The sequence below is a fragment of the Ranitomeya variabilis genome, chromosome 5 (assembly GCF_051348905.1).
Source record: "Ranitomeya variabilis isolate aRanVar5 chromosome 5, aRanVar5.hap1, whole genome shotgun sequence".
In the NCBI taxonomy this organism is placed as follows: Eukaryota; Metazoa; Chordata; class Amphibia; order Anura; family Dendrobatidae; genus Ranitomeya; species Ranitomeya variabilis.
Window position 1 is genome coordinate 99,371,408 of NC_135236.1, and position 18,959 is coordinate 99,390,366.

General features: G+C 42.1%; 1 protein-coding gene across 2 annotated transcripts in view; it reads left to right on the plus strand.

Moving 5' to 3' along the window:
• Positions 1–15,839, plus strand: part of PRNP (prion protein (Kanno blood group)) — a 31,933-nt gene extending 16,094 nt beyond the window's left edge. For both annotated transcript variants that reach the window (XM_077263031.1, XM_077263032.1), the window contains exon 2: positions 10,301–15,839. In XM_077263031.1, the coding sequence (XP_077119146.1) occupies positions 10,311–11,072 (762 nt within the window). In that variant the 5' untranslated portion in view covers positions 10,301–10,310 and the 3' untranslated portion in view covers positions 11,073–15,839. The remainder of the gene's footprint in view (positions 1–10,300) is intronic.
• The last annotated feature ends 3,120 nt before the right edge of the window (positions 15,840–18,959 follow it).

Sequence of the window (18,959 nt, forward strand, 5' to 3'; positions counted from 1 at the left end):
GCGCATGGTCACTTGTGTCCAGTACTGCGGTTTATTCATAGCCAATGGTGTAGAGTCAATTCCCTTCAGAGGAATAGGAACTTCCAGAGGCTCCAGACTAAAACCGCAGCGTTTAGCAAATGACCAATCCATAAGACTCAGGGCAGCGCCCGAATCCACATAGGCATCGACGGAAATGGAAGACAGTGAAAAAATCAGAGTCACAGACAAAATGAACTTAGGCTGCAGAGTACCAATGGCAAAAGATTTATCAACCCTTTTTGTGCGTTTAGAGCATGCTGATATAACATGAGCTGAATCACCACAATAAAAACACAATCCATTTTTCCGCCTATAATTTTGCCGTTCACTTCTGGACTGAATTCTATCACATTGCATAGTCTCAGGTGCCTGTTCAGAAGACACCGCCAACTGGTGCACGGGTTTGCGCTCCCGTAAACGCCGATCAATCTGAATGGCCATAGCCATAGACTCATTCAGACCTGTAGGCGTAGGGAACCCCACCATAATATCCTTAATGGCCTCAGAAAGACCATTTCTGAAGTTTGCAGCCAGGGCGCACTCATTCCACTGAGTAAGCACCGACCATTTCCGAAATTTTTGACAATATATTTCCGCTTCATCATGCCCCTGAGAGAGGGCTAATAAAGCCTTTTCAGCCTTAATCTCCAGGTTAGGTTCCTCATAGAGCAATCCCAATGCCAGAAAAAACGCATCCACACTGAGCAATGCAGGATCCCCTGGTGCCAATGCAAATGCCCAATTCTGAGGGTCGCCCCGCAGGAAAGATATTACAATCTTGACCTGTTGAGCAGGGTCTCCAGAGGAGCGAGATTTTAAAGAAAGAAACAATTTACAATTGTTCCTGAAATTCAGGAAGGTAGATCTATCTCCAGAAAAGAACTCTGGAATAGGAATTCTAGGTTCAGACATGGGAGTGTGAACAACAAAATCCTGTATGTTTTGAACTTTTGCCGCGAGATTACTCAGGCTGGAAGCCAAACTCTGGACATCCATGTTAAACAGCTAAGATCAGAGCCATTCAAGGGTTAAGAGGAGGTAAGAAGCAGCTAGACAGCAATTAAGGGCTAGGCAGCAAAACTCTGAAGGAAAAAAAAAAAAAAATTTCCCTTAAACACTTCATTTTCTCCTGCTTCAGCCCAAACAATTAACACTTTGTGGGCCGGCTATACTGTCATGAATCCCCAATGGCTAGGGATAGCACAGGACAAGCAAAGTACAAATAAATAACGGACGAGCTCTAGGGTGATGGAACCTGGGCTGACCGCTGCCCTACGCCTGACAAACGCAACTAGAGATAGCCAGGGAGCGTGCCTACGTTGGTTCTAGACGCCACGCACCAGCCTAAGAGCTAACTAGTACTGCAGAGAAAATAAGACCTCACTTGCCTCCAGAGGAATGAACCCCAAAAGATATAGTTGCCCCCTCACATGTATTGACGGTGAAATGAGAGGAAGGCACACACATAGAGATGATATATATAGCTTTAGCAAATTGAGGCCCGCTGTAAACTAGAAAGCAGAAAGATACAAAAGGGGACTGAGCGGTCAGCAAAAAACCCTAATCAAAAAAAACATCCTGAGATTACAAGAACCCATGTGCCAACTCATGGCACATGGGGAGAACCTCAGTCCACTAGAGCTACCAGCTAGCATAGAGACATAATAAGCAAGCTGGACAAAAAACCAAACAACTGAAAATCAGCACTTAGCTTATCCTGAAAGATCTGGGAGCAGGTAGGCAGGAACCAAACAGAGCACATCTGAATACATTGATAGCCGGCAAGGGAATGACAGAAAGGCCAGGTAAAATAGGAAACACCCAGCCTCTGATGGACAGGTGGAAACCAAAGGCCGCAACCCACCAAAGTCACCCAGTACCAGCAGTAACCACCAGAGGGAGCCCACAAACAGAATCCACAACAGCAGTGTGCCCAATTTTTGCATCAGCCCATTTCCCTTTTTGTAAATTTTAAAATGTAAAAGATGAAAATATATTTTTTTGCCTAAAATATGAAGGAAATTTTGGCCTTTTAGAGATCATTTCATCTTCAACTTGCTTAACTGTTCACAATAACAGTAATTTTGACCAGGGGTGCCCAAACATTTACCACTGTAGGAGCATGTTGCCGAGCATTTTTGTTTATGGGAAAGATAGGAGAAATAGCTAATGTTATCTAATGTGTATGGCCAGTTTCAGAACACCATAGAACTCTTTGATTATCTAAGTTCACTTCTTGAGAACCACCATATTTGGCAACTATTCTAAATCTTTTTCAGAGAATTTTGGAATTTCTATTTTCATAGCAACACCACTTTTCTGCCCTTTGAATTAACTTCTCTTTGCAGGGATTTTGGGGTCCATTAAAGAACAATATGGGAAGCACTGCTTGCTGGGATGTTCCTAAAGGATTTTGCATTTACCACTTCTTCCAGGAATCAACGAGGTTGTGATTGCACCCAAAAAAATCAGCACCCAATACAGTATAAGAAATGTGCAGTAGCTGGATACATCGATAGCAAAAAAAAGATTGCAAGCAAGTCCAATAATTAATTTCCCCTTTGGGCAACATTGTCCTGACATTCACTGGAGTTTTATAGATTCTTATCTAGACAAATACGTCATAAAGCTGATTAGCGGCCATCCAAGTCACACAATTTCCTATGTCTTTTCTGGTAATAGCTTATGACAGTGCTAGTAAAGTGTGAAGTGTTCCAGCTTATGGTTGTGAGAAAAAGGAACTATTGTGACTGAGGCGAGCCGGGAGTGGGATGTGTCATGGGATGCATGACATTTCAGCTAAATATAGTCAGGATCCATTCTAAATATATGTCTGGGAGAAACGCCTGATGGTTTAATAGCTGATAGGATATTTCATTCTACCCTGAAAAAACACAGGGACAGCTAATAACCCCCATCTGCCATTCCAGCCATGACTTTTACTAGGTTATACATTATCCCCCTATTGATTGGATAGAAAATAACTTACAGATTACTGAAGGTTTCACTGCTGGGACCCCTAGCAATCCCGAGAACAGAGCGCTACGGAGCCCTGTGTGAATGAAGGCCGAGTGTGCACACCTCTTATCCGTTCATTCTTTGTTGCACTGGTGGAGGTAGCTGAGTTCTGTATTCGATCAGTTATCCTTATTGATAGGAGATAACTTAAAAACTTGGTAAAACCTTTTAAATTTCAATCTAGACCTTTCCTATCCCCTTCCCATTGTCAGGACCCCATGTATATAGCGGGAGCTGAACCCGCACCATACCCAACGATGAGGGCTTTGTTACACAGCGCTAATCACTTTTGTCAATTGTCATTGTCAATTTCAGTGGTATTGCAGTATATACAACAAGCGATCAGACAATCTCAATTTCTTGTCCTCCAAGGAGACAAAAATATTTTTTAAATTACACCCTTTTTCCCCATTAAAAATAAAGTAAAGAAAAACATGTGGTATTGCCACAACTGTAAAAGTCCAATATATTAGAGTATAAAATTAATTAACCTGCACAGTAAAACTATACAAATTTGCTATACACTGACCTGGAGAAATGTGTTTCCAGCAGTGTCATACCGCCAATGGCGGCAGACCACACTGCCACTATGGCACTGGCATCAGGCCCCCACCTGACATTGTACTTTCAATTGTATCAACATCCAGGTCCTGAATGTTGATACAATTGAACAGTGGTGGTAGAAGAGAGCTGTTAACTAACGCTCCCTTTTCCATCATTCCCCCTCTGATGTGTCAGCACAGAGGGCAGTGCAGAGGGTCAGAAGACACGCTGCAGAGATCGGAGTAGGGGGAATGGGGAGATATGAGGTTATTTTTAATGTGGGGCCCACAATAGTGTATGGAAGACTACATGGGGCACATAATATTGTATGGATGACTATATGGGGCCCATAATACTGTATAGAGGACTATGTGGGGCCCATAATATTGTATACAGAAATGTGTGGGGTCCATAATACTGTATGTAAGACTATGTGGAGCCCATTAGACTATATGTAGAACTATGTGGGGTCCATAATACTGTATGGAGGACCATCTAGGGCCCATTAGACTGTATTGATGAATATGTAGGGCCATTACACTGTCAATACTAGTTTGTTAATTGTAATTTCAATTTGTGTATTGTATGTTTCCCCTTCTCATGTACAGCACCATGGAATCAACGGTCCTTTAAAAATAAATAATAATAATAATAATATTATGCTGTTTTGAGGGCTGGGTGGGGGACATTATACTGTTTGGAGGGCTGGTGAGGCCCATTATACAGTGTGGATAGTTATGTTGGGGCCATCATACTGAGTGAAGGTGTGTGGGTGCCATTATACTAATTGGAGGGCTGTGTGGTAATCACAGTTAGTGCATCATACTGTGTTGTGGTCAACATACTCTGCGAAGATATATTTGACACGGAGGGTGGTACAGTAGTGTGGAGGGTTCTGTGGAAGAATTCACTGTGGGAATATCATACTTTGTGTTTTGAGGGAAGATTTGTTGCCATCTTACTTTTGGGGAAAAAGAAAGGGCAATCTAGGGGCTTCAATAGGAGTAAATTACTTTGTAGGGCTGCAAAGTTCTGAGATATGCTCTTCTGTGACCTCGACGAATAATTTTTTTTTTATGTTTGGGCTTCCCAAATTAGAACTTCTGCTATGGGGCCCCATAATTTCTATTTATGCCCCTAGTTTCCAGGTCATTTTTTTAACACACAATGAATTATATAAACCAAACCCCCCACCCAACATCCACACCAAAATGTGAGAAATACTATTTTTTTCATCACACTTGCCATCTGTTTCCTGTTTTCCAGCACATAGTACAGTACAGACCAAAAGTTTGGACACACCTTCTCATTTAAAGATTTTTCTGTATTTTCATGACTATGAAAATTGTAAATTCACACTGAATGCATCAAAACTATGAATTAACACATGTGGAATTATATACTTAACAAAAAAGTGTGAAACAACTGAAAATATGTCTTACATTCTAGTTTCTTCAAAGTAGCCACCTTTTGCTTTGATGACTGCTTTGCACACTCTTGGCATTCTCTTGATGAGCTTGAAGAGGTAGTCATCAGAAATGGTGTTCCAACAATCTTGAAGGAGTTCCCAGAGATGCTTAGCACTTGTTGGCCCTTTCGCCTTCACTCTGCGGTCCAGCTCACCCCAAACCATCTCGATTGGGTTCAGGTCTGGTGACTGTTTAGGCCAGGTCATCTGGCGTAGCACCCCATCACTCTCCTTCTTGGTCAAATAGCCCTTACACAGCCTGGAGGTGTTTTGGAGTCATAGTCCTGTTGAAAAATAAATGATGGTCCAACTAAAAGCAAACCGGATGGAATAGCATGCCGCTGCAAGATGCTGTGGTAGCCATGCTGGTTCAGTATGCCTTCAATTTTGAATAAATCCCCAACAGTGTCACCAGCAAAGCACCCCCACACCATCACATCTCCTCCTCCATGCTTCACAGTGGGAACCAGGCATGTAGAGTACATCCGTTCACCTTTTCTGCGTCGCACAAAGACATGGTGGTTGGAACCAAAGATCTCAAATTTGGACTCATCAGACCAAAGCACAGATTTCCACTGGTCTAATGTCCATTCCTTGTGTTCTTTAGCCCAAACAAGTCTCTTCTGCTTGTTGCCTGTCCTTAGCAGTGGTTTCCTAGCAGCTATTTTTCCATGAAGGCCTGCTGCACAAAGTCTCCTTTTAACAGTTGTTGTAGAGATATGTCTGGTGCTAGAACTCTGTGTGGCATTGACCTGGTCTCTAATCTGAGCTGCTGTTAACCTGTGATTTCTGAGGCTGGTGACTTGGATAATCCTCAGAAGCAGAGGTGACTCTTGGTCTTCCTTTCCTGGGGCAGTCCTGATGTGAGCCAGTTTCTTTGCAGCGCTTGATGGTTTTTGCAACTGCACTTGGGACACTTTCAAAGTTTTCCCAATTTTTCAGACAGACTGACCTTCATTTCTTAAAGTAATGATGCCCACTCATTTTTCTTTACTTAGCAGCTTTTTTCTTTCCATAATACAAATTCTAACAGTCTATTCAGTAGGACTTTCAGCTATGTATCCACCAGACTTCTGTCCAACACAACTGATGGTCCCAACCCCATTATAAGACAAGAAATCCCACTTATTAAACCGGACAGGGCACACCTGTGAAGTGAAAACCATTTCCGGTAACTACCTCTTGAAGCTCATCAAGAGTGTTAGGGCTAGCGGAACACACCAAATAATTAGAAAGATGGTATAAGGTGCGTTCACAGCCCTGGGTCCACTGTGCAGAGATGGAACCTGCTGCTGAGTAATGATGGACTATATGGCAGTTTAAAGTAGATACACACATGGGTTAGCTTCCCCCAGTATGAAGGAAGCAAACCCTGTTGCGTCACAGGGCCGCGGTACCGCACTAAGAGCGCAAGCAAGGAGTCACAGAACTCTGTCCCAAGACTCAGGGAAAGAGTTCCTCTAGACCTCTTGCACTCGACACCACTACTAGGGTGTCACAGTTTAACGGAAATAATAATTTAATGCACAAGAGTGCGTGCAGTGCCGCTCTGGCGGACGCCACTAACCACCTAGACTTGGGCCAGGAAAGTGCTCTATTAGCGCACCGCGCCGCACTGGCGGTCACTGCAATCAGACGCTGCATCGTGTGCTAGATATGCAGGTAGCACTTTCGGGCGCTTGATAGCATCCACCACTCGCGAGCAGTCAACACCACTAGGAAGGGGATGATTAATGAGCGACAGTCACACATCTACACACACGTTATCAAATATACACTAGCGCATGGCCGAGCGGCCATGCAAACCTTTTATAGCAGCAGTGCTACGGGACCTTCCAGGTCGTCCAATAGGAGCCGCAACAGGACCCGAGCATGTGACCCCCGACCTCCAATGGGAGGTCATCCCGTGGGCATGCTCAGTATGGGAAAAGCAGGACTTAGACCCAGAAAGACCTGCTTGCTGCTGATCAGTGCTGGCTACAAAGGCAGAGCCTGGAAGGGCAGCAGTAACCATTTGCACAGTATCAGCCTGAGCCAGATGCTGAGACCAACGTCTCCGCCGAGCAAGCTCCACTGCAGCTGGAGAAGAATGGGAGACCGCAGCGGAGATGGTTCGAGATTCCCCCTGTGCAGCGGTGGGAACTCGACTCCTAGCAAAGAGTATGCCAAGAGTGTGCAAAGCAAAAGGTGGCTACTATGAAGAACCTAGAATATAAGACATAATTTCAGTTGTTTCACACTTTTATGTTAAGTATATAATTCCACATGTGTTAATTCATAGTTTTGACGCCTTCAATGTGAATTTACAATTTTCATAGTCATGAAAATACAGAAAAATCTGTAAATGAGAAGGTGTGTCCAAACTTTTGGTCTGTACTGTATGTTAAAATAAATACTATCCTCCAAAAACTACCATTTGTCCCCCAAAATACAAGTTCTCATACAGTTATGTCAATGGAAAAAAAAGATATACCGTAGCTCTTGGAAGAAGCAGAGGAAAACATGAAAGATCAAAGATGAAAATTGGCCTTGGTAGAAAGGGATAGAAGGGTATTCCCAAGGGTGTCATAAAAGGGGATGGACAGAAAGCAGTTGCACCAAGTCGTTGTGCCTGGGAAAGGTACAAAGGCCTCTTTGCCACACGAGGAAACTCCAGTATTATAGTTTTTACTATATAAAATACCATTTTATATAGCTTGTAGTGATGAGAAGCTTCAAGTTACAAACCTGAGATCGCCCATTTAATAATATTATAGTGTAATCAGTGTCAAAGTACTTAATTTAGGATCAGACTGAAATCATGTGGTTTACAATTCATTAAGGTTTCTAATAGGTTTGACAGTGCAGTGGATAGATTAAATGCAGTATGCTGCCATGAGGTAATTGCACAAAAAACACTTTCTTCTGACCACTGAGGACAGGAGGCTTAGCTGATGGTGATTGCAGAAGAATGTAGGCTGCCAGAAGTATGTTGACTACAGGTATGCTTTTTTTGGGATCTCCCACAATTATGGGCCTATTTGGTGTACCAGGAATTTTGTGAGATCCTTTGGCAAACCAGTCAACAATGCGGAGACAGTTGCGATCCTTTTTCATGCCCTTTTCTAACCCTTAAAAAGGTGTCCAGTGTAAATGTGCAGGTTCACACCAAAGACAGCACACTCAAAGCAACTGGCAACTAAAAAGCTAATGTAAATGCCAAGCAAGCCGCGTTTCCCCTAAAAAAAACAACCCTCAAGGAATGGCAGTAGTTGTCCAGGAACTGAAGACAAGAGTGGATCTTACTATACTGGTAAAGCCTACAAGCCCTAACTCCAGAGGCTGAAATGAAAGAGTGGACAGAGAAAGGAGCAGGGTGTGATTTCTCAAAGATTTTCGGCAGCAAACAGTGTCAACAGTCAGGACGAGTACTGAAGCTGTCTAAGGGAGGATATTGTGAAGATTGTATTGTTGACCCAAGTAATTGGAAATATTAATGAATGGTAACGGGAATATGATTCTTTCTGCTTGCAATGTGGTATATGCTGTGCCCAGCAATAGGGTGTGGTTGCCCTTAAGGAAATGTTCGTAAATGAAATAAAACATTCCTGGTTCATCTCGTGGACTATTACAGTTTTTTTCGCATGCCGCCTCTGGTTGATGTAATCTGGCTGCCTGCCTGATATTCATAAGTCTGTTTCTTTTACATCACAAGCTGCTGGCTGGATTGAAATGATGCTACTTATCAAAAATGTTCTCCATGTTCTTATAATCATTTCCTTTGATGTTTGTCTTTTATCAAATAGTTTTATTGGATGTAAAAAAATATGGGTAATATGGAAGGCTTATTATGGAGGCTTGCCGCAACAAAGCGGATATGTTTCTTTACATTCCATTCAAAATGTAATGAAGATCTAGCCACCTTTAAGCATTTGATAGGACCATCCCCTCCCTGTTACTTGGAAGTGAGATTCTTTTTTGTAAAATAGATTTCAGGTATTGGCTGAAGAAAGCATTTGACACCCGATTCTGTCTTGCGCTACCGTGAATGGAGGTTAAACCCAGTGGTGCATGTCTCCATTTACATCTATTAGAGTCCTGAAAATAGTCAGGCAGGCATTTTTCTGGATATTCCATGAATATTTCACATCAAAATACACCTTTAAATAGAACCTGCCACTTGCCATAAATGTGTATTATTTCACCTGAGGTAACTGCAGCTGTTCCCTCTGAATCTTGCATAATATTTGTTCCTGTACCTATTCATTTCTGAGATTTAGCTCCGTCTTTCCTGCATGTTAGTTTAGTCTTTTAATCCAAATGATCATGGTCTTCAATAATACTCCCAGAGAGGAATTGATGACCTGAGCAATATCTCAGCAATGGAAAGGTGCAGAAGCAAAAAAATAAATTATGTAAGATTTTGGAGAACATCCGCATGTACACCAGGTGGGAAAAATACACATTTATATATTTATAGTCACTGGTAGAAAAAGGAAAAGCGGCACTCACCAATCCTTTTTAAAATGGTCAGTCCTTTATTGGTCAATTCATCGGGTCATCCATATGGTATGCAGGAGAATTCAGGGTGCAGGAGAGATTGTGGACTATGGCCATTTCGAGCCCATCTGACTCTTCTATCTGGACTCGTAGAAGTGCCAGACAAACGCGAAACACCCAAAGTCCACAATCTCTCCTGCACCCTGAATTATCCTGCGCACCATATGGATGTCCCGATGAATTGACCAATAAAGGACTGACAATTTTAAAAAGGATTGGTGAGTGCCGCTCTTCCTTTTTCTACCAGTGACTGTTACATTTTACTTTCAAGCTAGCACCACGATATTCTTTAATTTGTTGCAAAAACCCATGAACAGGGGCACAATTATATACGTGTGGCAGGTCGTTGTCTGATCCCTCAGCTCTCCTTGTTGTTATACATTTATAGCAAGTGACCGGTGCCATTAAAGGTGTATTTTAATCTCAAATATTCGAGGCATAGCTATGAGAACTCCTGCTTGGTTATTTTCAGGACTCTAATAGAAGTAAATGGAGCCCTTCCCCAATGGACCAACCTCCATTTATAGTCACCTGTTGTTGAGTTTGGTCTTTAAGAGGTGAGACAATAGATATGCCATAACTGTCGGGAATTGAAATAACCCTTTTAAGAAAAGATTGGAAATAGAATACATATTTAAGACTAGGCATTATGAGAAATAAGTGGAACCGTATAATGAAATAAGAAAATAACATTGGTTTCTTTTATTGCAGATTGATCAAGATGGCAAAAAGGTTTTGGATTCACCTTGCATTAATCTCCTTCTTTCTCATAATCACGGTAACTTCTAAGAAAGGGGGAAAAAGTAAAGGTGGTGGCTGGAGTTCTGGAACCAACCGAAATCCAAGTAACCCAGGCAACACTGGAAGCAATTGGAACCCAAGTCATACAGGCAACACTGGAGGCAATTGGAATCCCCATTACCCAGCCAATCCAGGGAGCAATTGGAATACTGGTGGCAACTGGGGAAATAACTATAATCCAGGAGGAAGCAACTATAATAAGCAGTTTAAGCCTCCTAAAAGTAAGACCAACATGAAAATGGTGGCCGCAGGAGCTGCTGCAGGAGCAGTTGGAGGTTTCATGTTGGGCAGCGCAGTTAGCAACATGAGGTATAACTTTGACAATGATAATGACTATCGTTATTACAACAGCTACCAAAACCAAATGCCCAGGCAGGTTTACCGACCAATGTACCAAGAAAATACAAATATTCCCCAAGAAAGATTTGTCACAGACTGCTACAACATGTCCATGACCGAATATGTGATGAAGCCAAATGAGGGGAAGAATGTCTCTGACATAGACCAAACAGAATTCAGAGTGAAGAGCAGCGTCATCCGGCAATTGTGTGTTACCGAATACAAGAGGGGAAATGAATATTATAGTGGTTATAATGGCTATCCTGGCTCTGGGATGAATCTCCTCTGTAGCCCAAGTCTCATCCTCTTCATCACACTTTTGGTATACTTTGTGGTGGAATGATGGGAGAAGTGGATGCTCACTAGTGGAAAAGGCTTCTGTACATATAGATGTAATCAGTACAGATCCTGCGCCGCTACTTAATCCAATATTCTTTCTTCTGATTCCCTGTATCATCGCTATGTTATGGGATCCCTTTACAACATATGCTGTGTCCTATATTAGTGTACACATCACACATCAGAGCCGTATAATAATTTTAATAAGGAGCAATCTGTCAGTCTCGCTTGGAATCAGGTCTTAACCGCCATGTTAGTAACATGAACTATTTTTTTATTATTGCAAAGAAAAAACTGCCTTCACTGTGTTTTAGTTTTTATGGGTTTTTGTATTTGTTTTCTCTTTTATTGTTCATCCACCCAGGTCACTTTTTTTCTTGCATGGATACTTCATTAATGTCTAACACTCATTGATCAGTTAAACAGTGATATTATACACATGAGCTCTGTATATAGTGTTTAATGTAGGCAGGGGATCACATGAGCTCTGTATATAGTGTGTAATGTACACAGGGGATAGGTAGACATTGATGCCACTTCCATATTGAGTTTCCTTACTATTACTATGAAAGTTCTTTTAGCAGTCGTCGTCATGAGTAGCAGTCGTTTAGTAAGACACAAAGGACTGTCATGAAATCCCTGCAACATAATGGAATGGACTGTAAAGATATCTCCAAGTGGTAAAAAGATGGACTATAGGTGAACCAAATAAAGTATCACTGACTGACCAACCATAAAATATTCGATTCTGAGCTCATTACAACATATTATTACAAAGATAGGAACTCTCCAAGGCCTTTAACATTGTTTTCGCCTATGTTGAATTCCTTATCATCGTCTTGTAAGAACTCCCCCTATAGATTTAGCTGCCTGATGTCGACCTGTCTGCCGTCGTATTATAAGAAGTGCATGAAATATCTTTATTGAAAAAACAGTCAGAAAATATTTTCAGAAGGTTCTCAGAAGGCCCGGTGTCATTGAGCAAGTATGGCCAGTGGGAATGACCAACAGCCAATGTGAACTAAAATGTGTATGACATTGATCACTCCCCAGAGGACCAGGGGCATAACTAAAATAGGTGCAGGGGCTGCAATCGCACCCGGGCTCTAAAGCCTAAGGGGCCAAAAAAGTCCCTTTGGCTTGTATGAGAAGACCAATACTATAACAGACTTGCAAAAATTGGGGGCCCCATTGGAGCTTTTGCATTGGTGCCCATGAGCTTCCACTGCAGATCACCATTCATGCAACGGTTCTTCAGCCTACTTTTATAGTGTATAACCATCTTTACAGCCTTAGGCTCCATCAGATATGTTGACTACATTGGTTTCCTCCTCCTCCTCTTTTGGTTGATGGCAGCTGATCTTTCCAATTAACCTCCTATCGATAAAGGGTTGATAAATGTAATATTTACCTGCCCAATCTTAACATCTTTTTCCTTATTTAGAGTGATTTTTGTGTGCCGTTGGCCATCCTACACCCAGTCAACAAAAAACCTGACCACATTATGGACCTCTATCAAATTCATATTGTCACTGAATTTTTTTATATTTCTCGCGCACAATTTAGATGCGCTAAATTTATCAAGAGGTTCAAGACTGTCGTATAAAGCACCACATTGTCCTTAAAGGGAATCTGTCAACAGGTTTTGCTTGGTAATCTGACTACTCGCTGAGCTAGGGACAGAGACCACAATTCGAGCAATGTATCACCTAGTTTACTGGGTGCAAAGGTTATGATAGTCACATTTTTCTCTGCTGCAGATCTAGCAGAGCTCAGTTGTTGAGCTGTGTATATAACCTCACCCATGCAAAAGATTTCTGTGTACATTGTATAATGACAGAGAGCTCCTAATCAGTGCTTGAGGCAGGGTTGGACTAGGAGGCACGAGGTCAGTTGTCCTATAGTAATAATATCCTGCTGATAAAACACTGATTGTATTGAAACAACAACACACAGCCCAGTAAGTGACACATCACTGGAATCAAGGTCTTTTTACCTATATCACGGTGCTCGCAGATTACATAGCAAAACTTGGTGACAGATTTCCTTTAACCCATTACTAGCTAAATTAGCAATTTTCTTTTTTCTTTTTTTTTTTTAAATGACAGATTTTTAATGATTTGGGTCCTAATGAATCAGAAACATAATTTGCCAAATGTTTACAAGTACGGATTTTTCCTCTCTGGGTGGAAGAATATTCAATTAAAAATGACAATGACATGATTTCCTGTTTTGAAAACATTCATTTTACAAACACGACAGAAAAAAATTGGACCTAATTATAAAATCTTAGTTGCTAGAAGCAAAAAAATTAGGCGTCCCAAAAAAAGGACATTGATAGATAATGGGTTAATCTATACAATTTTACACTTTTTTCAATGTAGCACAAAAATGATATCACGCCTATTTAAAAACCTCTGAAAACGTATGGGAAATACCAGTGTATGTTATGAACCTGTACCCCGTGAGAGGGGACTTTGGTTTACTCTATAGCACATCTGGTTTCACATCCACGATTTTAAAGTCCCAATATGAAAGTCCAACTTTGCTTTCTTAGGGACATACGTTGTACAATTTGGAGGTCCTGCAAAGCGCTAAACTGCTTACAATGAAGTAAAATAGGTAACTGGCTTTGGCTATCCATTCCAATGAGACTCTGAGGTGCACGGATAATTCTGGGCCATGAAGTTAATCAATGTATAAACTGCTTACAGGGTACTACACTGCTACATTTGTAACACTTTTCATAGCTACGTCTAGACTATACATTTGCGTGCAAATAAGTATAGATGTGAACGACACGATGTGTACATATTCAGTATCTATGTGCACATTCGATACGCTGCATAATTCATAGATGTATCCAGAGTGTGAGCTCAACACTGCCAGTATCATATAGACACAAGAACCATTGTTCAGAGGCCCAAACAATGAAGCACGTGTCGCATTTGTGGATATATACAATAGTTTAGCACGAGGCTGATGCCACAGATGTCCCCCCGACTGTGCCCCCCAACACTGCCCCCAGATTGTACCCCCCACTGCTCATCTAGATATCAGAGGTCATCGCCTGCAGGGTATTGACAGCACTAAGACCACGTCTTGTAGATGTTTTTCTCACGAGCTTTGATGGTCTCCAGACTTTGTACAAGATGGGGTACCTTTACACCACAGAATTCAGTCTCGGCATTACAAAGGGTAAAATGCCCTGCAAAAATCCACAGCATTGATTGACATACTTAAAGGGACTCTGTCAGCCCAGAATGAGTGTTCAAACCAAGCGCTCGGCGCTTCACGGTGCGGCCAATCATTCACATACACCTTCCCACCTCCTTGGTCTCCATATACTTCCTTCTCTGGCTCCGTGAAGCAAGAGCTGTCAATCACAGAGGGAGGGTGGAGATAGAGGGAAACCAAGCAGGCGGGAACATGTATGTAAATGATTGGCCCCGCCGTCAATCACCGAGCGTCAGTGCGTAGTATGAACGGTCATTCTGTGTGGATGGAGTCCCTTCTGTGTCAGCACTAAACGACTCTTCAAACCAAGCATGAGGGCTTGGTGCATCCTTGGAGTAGCCAAACAGTTCAGTCCCGTCTACTTGTTTTCCAACTATCTCCACCCTCCTCTGCTTCCTGTGAAGCCTGGTTTGTCAGTCAAGAAATAGGGTGAGGAATTAGATGGAAAACAAGTAGGTGGGAGGGTGTATGTAATTGATTGCCCCCACCATGAATCACCAAGCGTCGGTATGAACGGTCATTCTGTGTGGATGGAGTCCCTTCTGTGTCAGCACTAAATGACGGTTCAAACCAAGCACGAGGGCTTGGTACACCATTGGAGTAGAGAAACAGTTCAGTCCTGCCAACTTTTTTTCCCACTATCTCCATCCTCCTCTGCTTCCTGTGAAGCCTGGTCAATCAAGAAATAGGGTGAGGAATAAGTCTACGTTCACATTTGCGGTCGGCGCCGCAACGTCGGGCGCCGCAGCGTCGCCGCATGCGTCATGCGCCCCTATATTTAACATGGGGGCGCATGGACATGCGTCGCACTTGCGTTTTGCGCCGCATGCGTCCCTGCGGCGCCCGTGTCCGGGCGCATAGGACGCAGCAAGTTGCATTTTTGCTGTGTCCAAAATCAATGAAAAAAAGGACGCATGCGGCGCAAAACGCAGCGTTGTGCATGCGTTTTGCTGCGTTTTTGTTTGCGTTGTGCGTTGCGGCGCCGACGCTGCGGCGCACAACGCAAATGTGAATGTAGCCTTAGATGGAAAGCAAGTAGGTGAGCAGATGTGCGAAAGAGCTTGGTGATGCCAAGGGTGCACTGCAGTCGTTTCAAGGCTCTTTTTAAAATCTGCACTGCAGTTCAATTTCCATTGTAGATTTTTTTTTTATTTGCAGCACTTGAATATGATTTTATAAAATCTCATCCACTTTGCAGCGAAGATATTACGGTACATTGTTGATTTCCCTCCTGCAAATCAGGATAGAATATCCATAGAGTATTCACCCCATGTGAACATACCCCTATGGATCAGGCACTCATGCAGCAAGATGGCAGTGCAGTTCGCATCCATGCTTGTCTGCAGATTGTACAGCGTCAGTATAGGTATTTATACGGGCATTTGCCACTGTGTTCCTTCCTATGTTTAAAGCAATGTATTGAACTGTGTTCTTGTATCCTCGGAGAACGTCTCTCACCTCATATATATCCTGCATTCTGTTTCGCACGTTGTATGGAATGGTTTATAATAAACTACTGTGGATTGTACAGATACTGGGTCGGTTGTCACATTTATCTAGGACAAATGACTACATAGAAAGCCACTGAAATCCTCTTACAGAAATCACTGTACAGATCCCTTAAATAGCCAAAGCGTCTTAATGGTCAGGTATGACAGAAGCCATTAGTGTTATTGAATGCAAGGAAGAAGCATTATGTACCTGCTCAAAACTAAATATTATGACTTTACTCTACCAGGCCGTTAATAGATTGATATTTATCTGAAAGGACTAATTTATGTGAGATTCTATCTGTCAGCGTATGAGGTAAACTGCTTAATACACTTAAAGAAGTGCTTCTCCTCCACCTCCTTCTCCTCCCATCAAGGTTGTATCCTCATAATATATCGCAGTCATCAAATTATATAGCAGTGAGTACTGACAATTGCTCATTTTACCTTTCTGCCCAGCTAATTCTTCTCGTATCCCTGCTCTGTGTAGAAATAGGAAGTGTCTTATCCCTGCATTTATCATTACTTTATTCCACTTTTGACCCAGCTGCTTCCTCCACCCCCCTTCCAGGGACTTTTGCAGAGACTCATGACTTATACAGGGAAAATTGACCTCCTATTTCTACAAAGAGCTTACAAAGGAATCAGCTTTGTTGTAAACTTTGCAGATGAGTCTTGACTGGAAGAAATTGTGATGCTGATCTGAGCCAGATGGAAAAGACAAGAAAAGTGAACAACTGCATCAGAAAGAACATCAGTGCAAGTTGTCACACTGTACGCAACTATAGTATAATCTCTTAGGGTACGTGCCCACGGTCAGGAACTACTGCAGGTTTGACGCTGCGTATTTATGCAGCATCACACCCGCAGCGTCCAGCTGTGACAGCATAGTGGATGGGATTTCTATAAATCCCATGTCCACTATGCATCCATAGTCACCTGCTACTGTGGACACTGACATGCGGCGTGTCTATCAGGACTGCAACATGTTAATTTCTAGCGTCTCCGAAAATGAATTTCACCGATAGAATGTATTGAATACGTTAAATCCGCACGGTTCAGTGAACACATGACGTGACGTGACGCCCTGACGTGCGCCCAAACAATGGTTTACCCCCACATATGGGGTACCAGCATACTCAGGACAAACTGGGCAACAACTATTGGGGTCCAATTTCTCCTGTTACCCTTGTGAAAATAAAAAATTGCTTACTAAAACATAATTTTTGAGGAAAGAAAAATGATTTTTTATTTTCACGGCTCTGCGTTGTAAACTTCTGTGAAGCACTTGGGGGTTCAAAGTGCTCACCCCACATCTAGATAAGTTCCTTGGGGGGTCTAGTTTCCAAAATGGGGTCACTTGTGGGGGGTTTCTACTGTTTAGGCACATCAGGGGCTCTGCAAACGCAACGTGACGCCCGCAGACCATTCCATCAAAGTCTGCATTTCAAAACATCACTACTTCCCTTCTGAGCCCCGACGTGTGCCCAAACAGTGGTTTTCCCCACATATGGGGTACCATAGTACTCAGAACAAACTGCACAACAACTTTTGGGGTCCAATTTCTCCTGTTACTCTTGTGAAAATAAAAAATTGAGGTCTAAAAAATAATTTTTGAGGAAAGAAAAATTATTTTTGATTTTCACGGCTCTGCGTTATAAACTTCTGTGAAGCACTTGGGGGTTTAAAGTGGTCACCGCACATCGAGATTAGTTCCATGGGAGGTCTAGTTTCCAAAATGGGGTCACATATGGGGGAGCTCCAATGTTTAGGCACACAGGGGCTCTCCAAACGCGACATGGTATCCGCTAACGATTGGAGCTAATTTTTCATTCAAAAGGTCAGATGGGGCTCCTTCCCTTCCGAGCCCTGCCATGCGCCCAAACAGTGGTTTACCCCCACATGTGAGGTATCAGTGTACTCAGGAGAAATTGCCCAATAAATTTTAGGATCCATTTTATCCTATTGCCCATGTGGAAATGAACAAATTGAGGGTAAAAGAAATTTTTTGTGAAAAAAGTACTTTTTCATTTTTACGGATCAATTTGTGAAGCACCTGGGGGTTCAAAGTGCTCACTATGCATCTAGATAAGCTCCTTGGGGGGGGTCTAGTTTCCCAAATGGGGTCACATATGGGGGAGCTCCAATCTTTAGGCACACAGGGGCTCTCCAAACGCGACATGGTGTCCGCTAAAGATTGGAGCCAATTTTTCATTGAAAAAGTCAAATGGCGCTCCTTCCCTTCTGAGCCCTGTCGTGCGCCCAAACAGTGGTTCCCCCCCATATGGGGTATCGGCGTACTCAGGACAAATTGTACAATAACTTTTGGGGTCCAGTTTCTCTTTTTACCCTTGGTTAAATAAAAAAAATGTTGCTAAAAGATCATTTTTGTGACTAAAAAGTTAAATGTTCATTTTTTCCTTCCACGTTGCTTCTGCTGCTGTGAAGCACCTAGAGGGTTAATAAACTTTTTGAATGTGGTTTTTAGAATGGTGTCACTTTTGGGTATTTTCAGCCATATAGACCCCTCAAACTGACTTTAAATGTGAGGTGGTCTCTAAAAAAATGGTTTTGAAAAATTTCGTTGTAAAAATGAGAAATCGCTGGTCAAATTTTAACCCTTATAAATTCCTAGAAAAAAAAATTTTGTTTACAAAATTGTGCTGATGTAAAGTAGACATGTGGGTAATGTTATTTATTAACTATTTTATGTCACATAACTCTCTCGTTTAACAGAATAAAAATTACAAATTTTAAAATTGCAAAATTTTAAAGATTTTCGCCAAATTTCCATTTTTTCACAAATAAACGCAAAAATTATCGACCTAAATTTACCACTAACATGAAGCCCAATATGTCATGAAAAAACAATCTCAGAACCACTAGGATCCGTTGAAGCGTTCCTGAGTTATTACCTCATAAAGGGACACTGGTCAGAATTGCAAAAAACGGCCAGGTCATTAACCCCTTCATGACCTTGGGATTTTCCGTTTTTCCGTGTTCGTTTTTCACTCCCCTCCTTCCCAGAGCCATAACTTTTTTATTTTTCAGTCAATTTGGCCATGTGAGGGCTTATTTTTTGCAGGATGAGTTGTACTTTTGAACGACATCATTGGTTTTAGCATGTCGTGTACTAGAAAATGGTAAAAAAATTCCAAGTGCAG